The sequence below is a fragment of the Diabrotica virgifera genome, chromosome 5 (assembly GCF_917563875.1).
Source record: "Diabrotica virgifera virgifera chromosome 5, PGI_DIABVI_V3a".
In the NCBI taxonomy this organism is placed as follows: Eukaryota; Metazoa; Arthropoda; class Insecta; order Coleoptera; family Chrysomelidae; genus Diabrotica; species Diabrotica virgifera.
Window position 1 is genome coordinate 170,173,604 of NC_065447.1, and position 17,046 is coordinate 170,190,649.

A 17,046-nucleotide genomic window follows, 5' to 3' on the forward strand; every position below is an offset into this window, starting at 1 on the left:
CAGAACTTCCAATTGATTTGTTACCCTTTCATTAAACTCTCATGCAAAAATTAGACTACTATTTATCACCTGTCATAATTCCTGTCATTTGACATGTTCTACGTGTTCAACTCATTATAATGCCCATTTGGTGATAAATAGCAGCCTGATTTATGCATGAGAGTTTAATGAAAGGGTAACAAATCAATTGGAAGTTCTGTCGGACAAAATACATGTGACGTTTTCGTGGTCTGACCGTTCCAAATTTTTAACCTGTTCCACAATTAAAACTTCCCGTGTTCCAGTGTTCCCATATATCAAAGTTTGTCCGACTAGACACCCTTAAGCTATTAACAAATTTTCAGCTTGCTATTAATCAACTTTTTTTTCATATGCGGGATCCAGACCTATAAGTCATATTAAACAGCTCTCATTGACGATAGGAATTGCCGCTTTTTTGATTCTAGTCACAATAAATTATCAAGGAATTTTTTGCTGGTTTTTTTGAAGCTAGTGATTCAACCGGTGAAGGTTCAACAGGACTTATTTTGACAAATTTGAAAAAGTTTTGGAAAAGCGGTGTAGTATAAAGATGTTGCAACATGTAACTATAAATTTGTCAGATTGTGTAAAAATGTCAGCAACTACAGAAAAAATGAAAAGTTACAGACAATGTATCTGGCTATGACCAAATGAAAATTACTGCTAATGAAATTGCATAAAATCTTGATATAGATAAGTTCTGAATTTCCAGCTGAAAATGAAATTCGAGCCACGAGAAAGAGGCGCCAATTTGATTACGAAAAATCTGTGGATGAGTTCTTAACAGAGGAAGATAAATTTAAAATAAAATGGTTTCATCTGTATGTATTTTAGATATTTAGTGGAGTCACTGAAGGTGGATATGAGCTATTATCTCCGATTTCGTTAAACCTCCATCGATTTTCATGAAAATTGGTGAGTAGATAGAGAATACCTCAAGGAACAAAGGTGACATGATGCCAACTTGCGCTTTTATCCTGGGGGTGGATGCCACCCCTTCTCGGGGGTGAAAATTATTTTAATTAAAATAATACCATAAATAGATAGAGGGACAAATTGTAAGTAAAATTTGTTATATAAAGTTATTAAAATAAACCAAGACTTTTTGAGTTATTAAACATCAAAGATTTTAGTTTTTCGTGAGAAAAATCCATGTTATTAACCGATTTTTCATAAATAACTCAAAAACTGTAAGTTTTTAGAAAAAAGTTATTATTACCAAAATTGAAGCTAATAAAAAATGAAATAAACTAGTTACTAAAAAACATTTTAGTTTTAATTTAAAGTGAGTTATAGGTAATTGAATGTATATTATTTACGGCGAGTACCCAAATCCAAATATTCAATCTTAAATAACGGGAAAATTATGCATTTTATGAACAAAGTATTAAACATTTGTCAAAGTACTTAAAAATATCTATCAAATGAGTCCCCGAACAAGTTGATAGCGTTAAAAATTTATGCCCCAAAAATTTTTCAAAATTTATCTTTTAAAAATTTTTCCAAAAAATGGTGTTTTTTTTTTAATAACTTCGTCAGTTTTTACGTTATCAGGTTCACTTAAAAACAATTTAAAATCTAATTTCAAGGGATAATAAATCAAGTCAAACTTATTCTTTTATCCCTCTTACTTTTTTAAAAATAAAAGGTTAAATAGTCCCGATTACATGGTTGTCGCAGCAAAATTTAAGTTTTAAACGTTTCTATCTCGGTTATTTTTTACCCTAGCGAAATAGTAAAAACGGTAGAATATGTCATACAGAAAAAACTAAAATTTAGTTAAGTATCATTTTTTACGTATATTGAGTTATTTTGGAGTTATTATCAAAAGAAAATGAAAATTACAATAATTTTAAAAATTCTGATTTTCTTAAATTATATCTTTTTTTCAAAAATATGCATTCTAAACCGGTCAAAATTATTGAAATTATTACTTATGCCAATATAAAGGAATTTTAGTAAGAATTACTATAAATTTTAATTTTCGTGGAAATGGCGTATGTTTTTATATTTCACTTTTTCCTAAAAAATTCGAAAGGGCTCTCTTATTTTCATCATAACTTGCTTAATTTTGATGCTAATAACTTCTCCTGGAGCTCGTTTGATAGGTATTCTGAAGTACTTTGATAAGTGCATGGCACGTGTATTTTATAAAATGGATCGTTTTCCCGTTATTTAAGCTTGAATACTTAGATTTCAGTACTTGTCTTAAAAAATATACATTCAATTACCCTTAACTCACTTTCAATTAACATTAGTTTAGTTTTTTAAGCGAGGAATTTATTTCGTTTTTCATTAGCTTCAATTTTGGTAATAAAAACTTTTTTGCAAAAACTTATAGTTTTTGAGTTATTTATGAAAAATCGGTTAAAAACATGGACTTTTCTCACGAAAAATTAAAATTTTTGATGTTTAATAACTCAAAAAGTTTTGATTTATTATAATAACTTTATATAACAAATTTTGCTTAGAATTTGACCTTATCGATTTATGGTATTATTTTTAATAAAATAATTTTTACCCCCGAGAAGGGGTGGAATCGACCTCCAGGATAAAAGCGCAAGTTGGCATTATGTCACCTTTGTTCCTTGAGGTATTCTCTAACTACTCACCAATTTTCATGAAAATCAATGGAGGTTCAACGAAATCGGAGGCGAAAAGCTTCAGTGACTGCACTAATTGCCGATTTTCTCTTCTACAAATTTTTATATGATATTTTTAAATGGAGAGAAATAGATGATAAAACACTAGAAAAATATTGTATGAATCTTCATTCAATACTTTCAATAGAAAGAGAATAAGAACTGGATATAGATTGAAATTATCTTTTAGAAGAATTGCATGATATATCTCAAATGATACTATACTCCATGAAACTTTTTTTTAAGGTTTTGAGATTTTGAAAAGTTTGTGCCAAAATACCCTAATTTCTTTATACCCAAATGTAGTTGTATCACTAAGAATTTTATTAACACTGCCTGTCTCGGTAGCTAGTGGGGAAAAAGTTTTTCAAAATTAAAAATTATCAAAAACTATTTACGAAGCTCCATTAAGACAAACAAAACTAAAAAATTTAGCACTCATTTCAAGAGTCCTCACTAGCTGCTACTGTAGACTACACCAATCGGATTGACAGTTTGCCAAAATTAAAGTCAGAAGGGCAAAATTGTAATTGTGTAAATGTTATTTAATGTTGATAGGTACATATTTCATTTAATTTAAGATATGTTTTGTTTTTAAAATAAAAGTTTTCGTTCATTTTGTGTCGTTTCATTTAATAAAAATAAAAGTTAAGTTTCAATAATACTTAAGGGGCGGCATTTCGAAGACTTGCATCCAATTCAAAATATGTACCGCACGGCTCTGGTAAAACACTTATTATTAAATGCGCTATATACGGCCCCCGTGAATCAGCATTCTTGTCAACTATACAATAAATAGAGTTATCTGCAAAAATTTCTCGAATTTTTCTTATAGTACCAAATCTGGATATTTTTTTCTTAAGGTACTTTCATCAGGAATGTTAAATTTACAATATTTCGGCAAAACGAGGTTAAAATTGCATTATTTATTTTTGAAATTGTAATTCCCGAAGATACGCATTGCAAAGGTCCTGGTTAAAAATTCTGTTCGGTTTTTTGAATCTCTAATGCCCGGTTGCACCAACAGATCTTAAGCTTAAGTCGAGAATATCATAAGAATTAATATAATATAATTATAATATATTGCAATAATAATACCATAATATAATAATAGATATAATTGATAATAAGGTAAGAATCTAAAATTAAGGTGCAACGTAAGTGATACTCAAGGAGTCCCTATTTATAAGTAGAGCTTAGCTAATCTGGAACTTAAGATCTGTTGGTGCAACCAGGCATAAGCACTGCGCCAATGTCAATTTCCCTTTTGAATTGGACCTTTTAAGAGTTTTTTCACACTTGTCAGGGCGAGAAGGTGTTTTTGCATCATGCTGATCGAATAAAAATTTCTATCAGAAGAAATCTGAAAAAAAAAGCCAAAGCTTAGCCACTCGTTTTTTTTTTACCGAAACATGAGTAACTTACAATTATAGTACAAGCTCCACAAAATAAAACTTTACAAAATACTTTTCCTTTATCCAGTTTTAATTTAGGATATGGCTGCATCCAAACACTTAGTTTTAATATCGCTTTATAAACAAGTTAAGGAAGTTAGCGGTTACGTAATAAAATTACACTATAAATGCACTTTTCAAATTTGTCCAATACCTACACAACTACACATGTTTACCCTGTTTCACGCGAAAATCATAAATGGAACTAATATAAATATAGCAGACTCATATAGCTACTTATTCCTAAAACACTTCCGCCGACATTCACCGACACTTCCGCCCATATTGGATTTCGGAAAATCCCGTCCCACTAAAAGTATTTATATGTACATATATTTCATTTCTTTTGTAAATTAGGGTTGCTAATTGTTTACCAGTTTCTCTACAACCTTTTATTACAATAGCAGGTACTCCCAAAATGATTCAAAGAAACAGAAAGACAAGGTAGACACATTCACAAATTATTGGTACATATTATACATTTTCAACGAAAACTTTTCGTTTATAAATTTGCAAAAGTCTGTGTGTTATTGCGTTGCCGCTCCTGCAATACTTAGAGCAGGTGCATCGATGGATTCTTATGTAGTTTTGCCTTCTGAATCCAAATCTGAAAACGACATTTCGATATCTCTAACCGTCTTCGAGATAATCGACCTCAAAGTCTAAAATGTGACGTCACAATCCGGTTAATTCCTACCGACGCACTAAACGTCAGCTCAAATGGTTGGTTAGGAAGTAGGCTACTTTTCAAAAAGCTAAACATCAAACTCAATAAGTTATGAGTAGACTAGTAATAATTATCTAGTAGTTTTACAAATGTTTGACATTTCTCTTCCAGAATTGAACAAGCGCTGTCGTATTTTTGTATGACTATAAAAAAATCAATTTATTACCTACCTTCTTACATCTTACATCAAATATCGAATCTTGTGTAAGTAAACCGTTTATTCCTTTAATTTATTTGTAAATTCAGGTTATATATTGTACCTATATAAATTATTTTTGAAACTAAGAACCATTGACGTAATGCACAACAAGGTACCTATATTATGTGACGTTTGTAATTAATGAATTTGAATAATTTTAACAATATTTAGTTATTTTGAATTATTTAATATCAAAAGACTAAGTTTTCACTCTAATGGCATATAACATATCCCACCAGAATGAAAACAATGGGAACCTTCTCTGGTTACACCTCCGAGGCTTCTACAATTTGCAAGCCATACGGATGCTGAGACTAAGGAAGATGAGGGAATTCTACAATTTACAATTCACGTCACATCTGCTCAGCGCGGTAAAGTTCCAACGAATTATTTAATATCAATTTGTTCAGCAAAGCATAGTTTATTTACATTTACGTTTGACACTTCGTGAATGTCAAACTAAATTTTAAATTAAGTATTAATAAAACATCAATGACATTTGATAGTGAATTTAATTATTATATAAAATAAATAAGATGTTCAAAAATACAATTTGAGTATATTTTAAAAGCAATAATTTATTAAGTAGGTATATATTTACGAGTATACGGCCTACCCTTTATGATAAATGGACTGTTCCATTTGTTATGAAATTAAAATACAGGGTGTTCAGAAACTCTACCGACAAACGAAGACAGGAGGTTCCTCAGATAATTTTACCCAATTCATCTAGTCCGAAAATGCTTCCTAAAGGAGCTAGAGCTATTTGAAGATGGCGTCTGGTAATTAGTTTATCTTAAATATCTCCAGAACGCTTCTATTTAGAAGAACGAAAATTGGTACACAGATTTATCTTCCAGGGATAAATCGATTTCATTAATTGCAAATTTCTAGTACCGGTCATAGGCGTCCGTTTGGGTAGGGCATCAGTTATATTATCGCATAACTTTTTTGTTTTCAATTTTCAAGCACTTTTGAGTCTGGATTATTAAAATGTAAGGCATTATCGTACTAAAAGGTACTCTTACTTTAAGTCGATAGGATACACCGTTTTCTAAAAAAATCGATTTGAAAATTTTTCGTTGTTTGAATATCAAAAAAAAATTTCAATAAAAAAAAAACTATTTAGAAAAACCAAAATTGGTACAATTATTTATATTCCAGAGATGAATCGATTTTATTAATTGTGAATTTCTAGTACCGGTCATATGCGTCCGTTTTGGGTAGATCAACGGTTATTTTATCGCATACCTTTTTTGTCTTTAATTTTTAAGGATTTTTGACATTAGATTATTAAATTATGAGGTATTCTAGTATTAAAAGTTACTCTTGCTTGAAGTTGGTAAAATACACCGTTTTTTTTTAATTTTCAAAATTTTTTTCAAATTCAGGAAACAAAAAATTTTTAAATCGATTTTTCTAGAAAACGGTGTGTCCTACCGACTTAAAGCAAGAGTACCTTTTAGTACTAGAATACCTCACAATTTAATAATCCAGTATCAAAAGTGCTTAAAAGTTAAAGACAAAAAAATTATGCGATAAAATAACCGTTGCCCCACCCAAAACCACCACCCAAAGTCACCATAGATGGAATCGATTTATCTCTGGAAGATAAATATGTGTACCAATTTTCGTTTTCTCTAACTAAAAGCGTTCTGGATATATTTAAGAAAAACTAATTACAAGACGCCATCTTCAAAGAGCTCTAGCTCCCTTAGGAAGCATTTTCGGACTAGGTGAATGTGGTTAAATTCTCTTAAAATTATCTGAGGAATCTCCTGTCTTCGTTTGTCGGTAGAGTTTCTGGACACCCTGTATAGTCGGTTCGCTAAACTCGACACAACTGGCTAGTGATTTTAGTAGGTAATTTTTTTGTTTTTTGCGAATTTTGCCAAAATTGGCAAAATTATTAATTATTTAGTAATTATTAACTAATTAGTAATTATTTTTTTTTATTATTGACTAAAATCACTTGCCAGTTGTGTCCGAGTTTAGAGAACCGACAGTACTTATATGAAATAATATTGCTTGGTATAAAAAATTATGGTCTGATATGTGCAATTCTAATGAAAAAAAATATTTAAAGATTTTTCTCAAACTATGGAAACCAACAACATTTTTATTTATAACTCTTTTATTTTTAATTTGACGAAGAAAAGTTATTCTTCATAAAAAGCTATTCATGTTCTAATATTTATGATGCAACCAACATATTATATAAAGTTTTATTAATTTTATACGAGGTATATAAAAATATAAATTTAGATCAAGAGTAAACTACCTTTATAGTTCATAACATTTAAATTAGAATGATATAATTGCACATTAAAACATAATTATTAATTCTAAACTACTTTTCATAATAGCAAATTTCCATATTACGAATTAAAATACGTAAATAAACAAAGTATTCGTTATGATAATGCTCGCATTTTCAGCTTGTTTTTAATAAAAATATGCAATATGTATATGCAATTTTTTGTAAAAATATGAAAGTTTTGCAAAATATTTCAGACATGTAAAAAACTTACTTAGTTGAGAAAACTTGTAATTATAGGCAATAACGATTAGCGAACGTAAATAATATGTTAAAAATGTATAAACATTTTCAATTTCGTTGCAACCCGAAAACGCAGCAGCATTATATTCTAGTTCAATCAGAGAGCGCAGCAAGCGTCTATATCGGTTTCGGGACTTTTTGCCCCTTGTCAGTAGACACAATGCTCATCTCTCTGTCTGAACCAGGATACTCCGACGCGTGCAGTCTCGGATTGCAAACGAACGAAATGACTGGGATGCCGTAGCGATATCTGCCAAGAAAAAGACCAAGAACACATTAAACAATATTAAAATATTATTCTACATCCAATTAGATTGAAAACAGTGGGGACATTCTCTGGTAACAACCTCCGAGGATTCTAAAAAATACAAGCCATACGGATGCCAGGACTATAGGAAGATGAGGGAATTTTATAATTTATAATTCACATCCCATCTGCTCAGCGTAGTAAAAGATCCAACGAGAAGGTGTCCTATGTAGGTACTCCAAATAGAGTAAATAAATTAAACATATAGATAGGTCTACTGACGAGGGACAAAAAAGTCCCGAAACCGGTATAGACGTTTACTGCCCTCTCTGATTAAACTAGAATATAATGCTGCTGCGTTTTCGGGTTGAAACGAAATTGAAAATGTTTATACATTTTGAATGTTTAATTTATTTACTCTATTTGGAGTACGTAGGAAACCTTCTCGTTGGAGCTTTTACCACGCTGAGCACATGGGATGTGAATTATAAATTGTAATATTCTCTCATCTTCGTATGTCCTATAATCGTGGCATCCATATGGCTTGTATTTTTTAGAATCCTCGGAGGTTGTGTTATTAGATTGAAAACTTGATCCTTTTTTTATAAATAATATCTGTTTCTAGTTAAAATTTTGTAATTGATGGATTCGACCGTTACTTGATGGAAGTTCATTTTATCTAACAGTAAAACACTGAAAACGTTTGTTTTCTATACTTCCACAAAATTTATTACAACAATGTAACTACAGCTGTTTCGGCAGAGTGCCTTTCTCAAGTGATTTAGATTACTATGGGTTTGCCTTTTTAAAATCTTTAACTGAAGAGGTTGAGGAGTGGGGAGCTGTTTGTTCCGAGTTTGTCATTCAGAATTATATCTGTATTTTTCAATTGATTAATTTCCATAGATTCTAATAAAGATAGCTTAAGGCCTTTATTTTGAATATGCAGAATTTGAAACTGTTCATTAAAAGAATGATTATGATTTAGAAGGTGAAGTGTTCTGCTATCCGTTTGTCAATGGTTCTGCCAGTTTGACCGATGTAAGTTTTCGGACAGTCACCACAAGTTAGTTTGTAAACACCACTCTGTAGTTGTTTTCTCTTTCGGCTCTTATTGTTCTAAATATATTTGCTTAAGTTTTTGTTAGTTCTCAAAGCTGGTGTTATTCCTTTCTTTTTTATGTATCTGGCTATTTTTGTTGTTATCTTGCCAGTATATGTGATAGAGCAGAAGGTACTGGGTTCTTTCTATGGTGGTGGATACACCTTCTTGAAATTTGCATAAATCAAGACTATTTTGAATTCAATAATCAAATATACACAAACAACAGTGCAGGACTTATTATGGGTAATCCTCTAAGCCCATTGCTATCAAATATATTTATGAACCAGCTTGAACCAACAATTTCTAAACATCCCGTATTTAAACAGTTCTTATATTGGTGGAGATACGTGGATGATATACTAGTATGCTTTACAGGAACTAACAGGCAACTTGACCAATTTCTATCATACATTAATTCACTTCATAGTAATATTGAGTTTACAATAGAAACAGAACAGAATAAGTCCATAAACTTTCTAGATGTAACAATTACCAGAATACACAACAAACATGAGTTCTACGTATATCATAAACCCACCCATACTGACACAACTATACACAATTCATCATCCCATCCTACACAACACAAATTAGCAGCCTACCATAGCATGATACATAGACTGACAGAAATTCCCATGTCAAAAAATAACTTCGAGATAGAACTGAACATCATTAAACAAATAGCAGTAAACAATGGCTATAACGAACAAACAATAATTAACAAAATGTTAACCAAAAACTCCATAAGGAAGCCCTGAAATTAGTCTATCCACCACCACAGAAAGAACCCAGTTCCTTCTGCTCTATCACATATACTGGCAAGATAACAACAAAAATAGCCAAATACATAAAAAAGAAAGGAATAACACCAGCTTTCAGAACTAACCACAATTTAAGCAAATATATTAAGGACAATAAGAGCCGAAAGAGAAAACAACTACAGAGTGGTGTTTACAAACTAACTTGTGGTGACTGCCCGAAAACTTACATCGGTCAAACTGGCAGAACCTTTGACAAACGGATAGCAGAACACAAAAGGGCTTTCAACAATAGAAAAACAGACACTTCTACATACGCACTTCACCTTCTAGATCATAATCATTCTTTTAATGAACAGTTTCAAATTCTGCATATTCAAAATAAAGGACTTAAGCTATCTTTATCTATGGAAATTAATAAATTGAAAAATACAGATATAATTCTGAATGACCAACTCGAGACAAACATCTCCTCACTCCTCAACCCCTTCAGTTAAAGACTTTAAAAAGGCAAACCCATAGTAATATAAATCACTTGAGAAAGGCACTCTGCCGAAACAGCTGTAGTCACATAGTTGTAATAAATTTTGTGGAAGTATAGAAAACAAAGGTTTTCAGTGTTTTATTGTTAGTTAAAATTTTGTCTTTATTAAGGTGACCAACTATTTTTTGTTCAAAAAGAGTACACTTTGCAAGTACAGTGGACTCTCTCTATAACGAACAAGGATATTACGAGGTTTCGCTTATAACGAGGTACATTAGGTGTCCCATGAAATTCCTATTGAACTATAACCCTCTATAACGAGGAATATTTGGTTATAACGAGGAAACATGAAACCGAAGAATATGTTTTTTACCTGTTTTTAGAGCAGTAATGGCTATAAATAAACACCCCAACTGGCTGTATATAGAAATTCCTAACATCTGTGTTATTATCGCGGCAAGTGCTGTAATATGCTTCGCCGCCTGCAATAAACTTCTTCCTGTGTATCGACCGATATTGATTATTGTAGGAAGTTTACAATTTACGATGGCGAGGTCTCATTGTTCATCATCTATCCCTAATAAACTGCGTAAGAGATGTCAAAACGTTTCAATATTACTGTTGTCTGATATAACGAGACCCTCTTATAACGAGGTAATTAGGCCGCTATTTCAGTTCTCGTTATAGAGGGAGTCTTCTGTATTTCATAGGCGAAACAAAAAAAAAAAGAAGAAAAAAGTATAAAAACTTTATTTTCTTTTAAAAACATATTTTTCTTTGGAGTGTATTTTTTTGCTAAATGAGGATGTTCCTATAATAATGTAGCTACATCCGAACAACTTTTATTTTGCATATTAAATTTGACTGTTAAGGCGGCAGATAATGTTTTTACAGAAAGTTGCGTCTTCTCACTGCTCCAATAATAATCATTCCCTAGTGAAAATACAGTCGACAGATTTGACACTATTCAACTGACTAACATATTACAGGAATACCAGATAGTAAACACCTTTGTCTATCTCGGGTCTAGTATAACTAACGATGGTAACTGTGAAGCAGAAGTTCGGAGACGTATTGGTATGGCAAAAAATGCGATGAGTCGCCTAACTAAAGTTTGGAAAGACAGATCTATCTCTCAAAATATCAAGATGAGACTGGTGAATGCCCTTGTATTCTCAATATTTCTATACGGAGCAGAGACTTGGACTCTTCGCGCATGCGAGCGCCAAAAAATTAATGCCTTTGAGATGTGGTGCTAGAGAAGAATGCTGCGCATACCTTGGACAGCTCATAGGACAAACGTTTCCATTCTAAACCAACTCAATATTAAAAAAAGGCTGTCCACAATATGTCTGCAACGAATTCTGCAATTCTTTGGTCACGTAGTTCGCAGAGGTGACGACAGTTTGGAGAGATTAATTGTTTCTGGAAACGTTCCGGGGAGAAGATCAAGAGGACGATCACCAACTAGATGGTCTGACCAAATAAAGCATTCAGCTGGAAACTCATTCTGCGCAGCTCTTAGAGCAGCTGAAGATAGAGACCAATGGAGAAACATTGTTAGGAATATTGGAAGAAATCACGATCCTCAGTAATGGGGAAACGACAGGAGAGAGAGAGTGAAAATACCCTTTCAATAGCAGCATTAATTAGGGTCTGGACAACATAAGCCAATTTCTATTAAAACTTTTAAATTTTCATGTGGGATACGTTCTACTCTAAAATGCCGAAAGATTTCTGCTTATCTTTTTTTAAGTTCTATTTTCTCATTGTTCTATTTCTTCAATTTTTCTTCATTTAAATATAAATTTACTCTTCGAATTTCTTCAAAGAGAAAATGGTCATTAATACCAATATCTTTTACTTCATTACAAATTCGACTGCTGAAGAAAATTCTTTCCATTCAATTTTACTGTTAAGAAGGGTCCATTTGAAACAATTTAATGCTCTAAAGTTCACTATCCATTCTATCCGTTCACAATGAGTATACAATTATACAAATGAGTACTTTCAGAGTACAGGATTTGAAAAGAGTACGGTTTGCGAAAAAAGAGTACAAAACTCAGTAAATGAGTACAGTTGGTCACCTTATCTTTATTAAGTCCCCCTGATTTACTTGGTTTATTATTAGGTATAACATCTTACAAAAATCTGGCCTACGTACATTTCCATGTTGCTCTTGAATTTCTTTGTAAATATCTCTCTTTATACAGGGTGTCCAGAAACTCTACCGACAAACGAAGACAGGAGATTCCTCAGATAATTTTAAGATAATTTAACCCAATTCACCTAGTCCGAAAATGCTTCCTAAGGGAGCTAGAGCTCTTTGAAGATGGCGTCATGTAATTAGTTTTTCTTAAATACCTCCAGAACGCTTCTATTTAGAAAAACGAAAATTGGTATACATATTTACTTTCCAGAAATGAATCGATTCCATCCATTGCGAATTTCTCGTACAACTCATAGGCGTCCGTTTTGGGTGGGGCAACGGTTATTTTATCGCCTAACTTTTTTGTCTTTGATTTTTAAGCATTTTTGACTCTGAATTATTTAATTGTGAGTTATTCTAGTACTAAAAGGTACTCTTAGTTTAAGTCGATAGGATACACCGTTTGCTAGAAAAATCGATTTGAAAATTTTTCGTTCCTTGAATTAAAAAAAAATACAAAAAAAACTATTTAGAAAGATGAAAACTGGTACATTTATTTATATTCCAGAGATTAATCGATTTCATTAATGGCGAATTTCTAGTACCGGTCATAGGCGTCCGTTTTGGGTAGGTCAACAGTTATTTTATAGCATACCTTTATTGTTTTTAATTTTTAAGTATTTTTGACACTAGATTATTCAATTATGAGATATTCGAGTACTAAAAGTTACTCTTGCTTTAAGTTGGTAAAATACATCGTTTTTTTTTAATTTTTTTTAACTTTTTTTTTCAAATTCCCAAAACTAAAAACTTTCAAATCGATTTTTCTAGAAAACGGTGTATCGTATCGACTTAAAGTAAGAGTACCTTTTAGTACTAGAATACCTCACAATTTAATAATCCAGTATCAAAAATGCTTAAAAGTTGAAGACAAAAGAGTTATACGATAAAATAACCGTTGCCCTACCCAAAACGTACGCCTACGACCGGTACTAGAAATTCGCAATGGATGGAATCGATTCATTTCAGGAAAGTAAATATGTATACCAATTTTCGTTTTTCTAAATAGAAGCGTTCTCGAGGTATTTAAGAAAAACTAATTACATGGCGCCATCTTCAAAGAGCTCTAGCTCCCTTAGAAAGCATTTTCGGACTAGGTGAATTGGCTTAAATTGTCATAAAATTATCTGAGGAATCTCCTGTCTTCGTTTGTCGGTAGAGTTTCTGGACACCCTGTATACAGGGTGAGTTTTTAGTGCGGGATCGGTCGATAATTCCATTACGGTATAGAATATCGAAAAAAGTTATTTAGAAAAAATGTAGGCAATGATATTCTCCACGCTTGGAAAATATGTCCATTTCTACAGGGTGATCAATAACAGCGTGGTATATCAAACATATAATTTTTTAAATGGGACACCCTATATATTTTTTCATATTTATATTCCCCTCATAATTCTTGTTCATATAATATAGGGTTTTGCATTACTATACAGAGTATTTAACAAGTTATGACCATTTTTATTTCGAAATCCCTATGAGATTAACACCCTGTATATAAAGAAGTAATTCATAGACAATAATTTGTTTTATGTAGTAAGATAAACAATATACTGTAGTTTTTAAATTAAGTCCAATTGAAATCATTGACGAATGTTTGTATACAGGGTGAACTACAAAACCAAATTACGATTTTCTCTATTTTTTTAAATGGATCATCCTATATTTTATTTTTCAAAAATATTGTATTTATTATACTCTTTCATTTTTATATAGCATTCCCTATATCTAAACTTATTACTTTCGGAGATATTTTTAGTTTTCTTCAACTTTCGGGAATACATTAAATTTGTCTAGTAGAAATAAGTTGGTATTGAATGATAATTAAACAAAGTTATTTTTATTCAATAAATAACTAACACAAAATATAAACCATAGCAATATGCAATGAATGTATCAATAAATGTGATATTAAGGAATTATCATATTTCCCTAATATACAAGAATCATACAATTCCTACAAAAAAAATATAGGTAACATTTACTTTAGACTTATATCCTTAACATCACATTAATTGGTACATTCATTAAATTTTGTTATGGTTTATTATTTTTTTGTTAGTTATTTATTGAATGAAAATATTTGTTATATTATTACATACTTAATACTTATTTGTTAAGTTATTTATATTTATAACAATTGAATTTATTCCCGGCAAATGAAGAAAACTAAAAATATCTCAGAAACTAATAAGTTTAGGTATAGGAGATGCTATATAAAAATGAAAGAGTATCATAAATACAATATTAAAACAAAAAAAATAAAATATAGGGTGATCTATTAAAAAAAATTGAGAAAATCGTAATTTTGTTTTGTAGTTTAAAAGTGCTTATAAAAATGAATGTTCTACTAAAAAATTCTTGGCTTAGAATGTTGTTGATATACCAATCTAAAAACTGTTACATCAGTAGTATATTGTTTTGATTTATGTTTTATGTAAGTTATTTATTGAATAAAAATAATGTTGTTATATTATTATATACAATACAAAGTTTTTTTTGTAGGAATTTTACGATTCTTGTATATTAGGGAAATATGATAATTTCTTAATATCACATTTATTGGTATATTCACTGCATATTGCTATGGTTTATATTTTGTGTTAGTTATTTATCTAATAAAAATAATTTTGTTTAATTATCACTCAATACTAACTTATTTCTACTAGAAAAATTGAATGTATTCCCGAAATTTGAAGAAAACTAAAAATATCTCGGAAAATAATCAGTTTAGATATAGGGAATGCTATATAAAAATGAAAGAGTATATTAAATACAAGAATGTTGAAAAATAAAATATAGGGTGATCTATTTAAAAAAATAGAGAAAATCGTAATTTGGTTTTGTAGTTCACCCTGTATACAAATATTCGTCAATGATGTGAATTGGACTTAATTTAAAAACCACAGTATATTGTTTATCTTACTACATAAAACAAATTATTGTCTACGAATTACTTCTTTATATACAGGGTGTTAATCTCATAGTGATTTCGAAATAAAAATGGTCATAACTTGTTAAATACTCTGTATAGTAATGCAAAACCGTATATTATATAAACAAGAATTATGAGGGGAATATAAATATGAAAAAATATATAGGGTGTCCCATTTAAAAAATTATATGTTTGATATACCACGCAGTTACTGATCACCCTGTAGAAATGGACATATTTTCCAAGCGTGGAGAATATTATTGCCTACATTTTTTTTTTAAATAACTTTTCTCGATATTTTGTACCATAATGGAGTTATCGACCGATCCCGCACTATAAACTCACCCTGTATGTATATTACGCATATTTTTATTATGAACTGATATACAGCAATTAAGAAAACTACAATCCTATTGCTCTAAGTATATCTATAAGAGAGGATTGCATAAAATTACTCGAGTGTACCATCTCTGGTTGAACGACAACATCATCATATCTATAAACAAACAATGTGTTTACAAGGAGTTAACAGAACACGGCTAACCTCTCTACTGCTTGTCAATAACCCGATTTCCATTTGCAGATGTTTGCTCAGATACGAAGTGGAATACGAACCAGCAGGCAAATGTAGCAGCACCACCAGGAATGGTAGCAGCTCTCGAGCTCGACGTCGATGTTTCGAGAGGATCAATCCCCTCGATGTGGGTGTTTTCATGTCGTTTCATCGAGTAGGCGAAGGTAAATAAACGCACAAATATCTCACTCAAACAATCGGACCCGTACGGGAATTAAAATGAAACGTACATTAGTTATACCGAGACGTCTCGGCTACAGTTTGCCGGGACAATTTCTGAAGAGGGTGTTATAATGGATTGTTCTTAGTGTATAAATGTTTACGGCATAGGCGTACGATACTAAGAACATTTTAAAAGAAATATAAATAAGTAAATCTGCATATCCCATATCCCAAATTCAGTAATGGTATGGCAAAGATTTTTAACAAAATATGTCTCTTTGTTTTATACATCCGTTCTTCCTCTTCATGTGCCTTGTCCTTTGCGGATGTTGGCTATCATCATAGCAATTTTAATGTTGTTTGCGACGTTTTTGAGAACCTCAATTGATGTTAGTCCCAACCATTTACTTAAGTCATGAAGCCACGAGTGTCTTCTTTGGGGTCCGCGTGTGCTCTTTATTTTACTCTGTATTATCAGTTGCAGTATACGATATTTATTATGTCTCATAATATGAATGTCTCTCATTTTTATTTGAATATGAATACAAAATTTAAATCTAATATATCCTAAAGGACACCGCACACATCTTATGGAAAATATAATTTCACTCAAATTCAATAAAATTTATATGAATAGATTCGTTTCAAATTAGCGGTCAATTCTTGTCATTGCGCCAACTCTGTATTTTCAATAATAAGAGCAGAAATTGATATAAATAAATCTGAAATCAAATGGGTACGTACATAAGTTAGAGAGAGAAAAATATATTTTAAAATACCCAAATAACCGGTACTCCATAAATCAGCGGATTAGCTTCACTAATCCGCTTAGTAGAGCAGTCAATGAGAGCAAGAACAGGTTATTACCTCCGAATTCTATCCTACTGCATGGATTTTAATGAAATTTTAGGAATAGCCTGAAAATATCTCCTTATTCAAAGTATACCCTATGCCGATGTGTGCTTTTGT

At 31.2% G+C, this 17,046-nt stretch overlaps 1 protein-coding gene across 1 annotated transcript in view; it reads left to right on the forward strand.

The window, feature by feature from the left end:
* Nucleotides 1–17,046, forward strand: part of LOC114330652 (alpha-L-iduronidase) — a 196,023-nt gene that overhangs the window by 114,568 nt on the left and 64,409 nt on the right. The window contains exon 10 of the mRNA XM_028280057.2: nt 15,925–16,079. Within this exon, the coding sequence (XP_028135858.2) occupies nt 15,925–16,079 (155 nt within the window). The remainder of the gene's footprint in view (nt 1–15,924; nt 16,080–17,046) is intronic.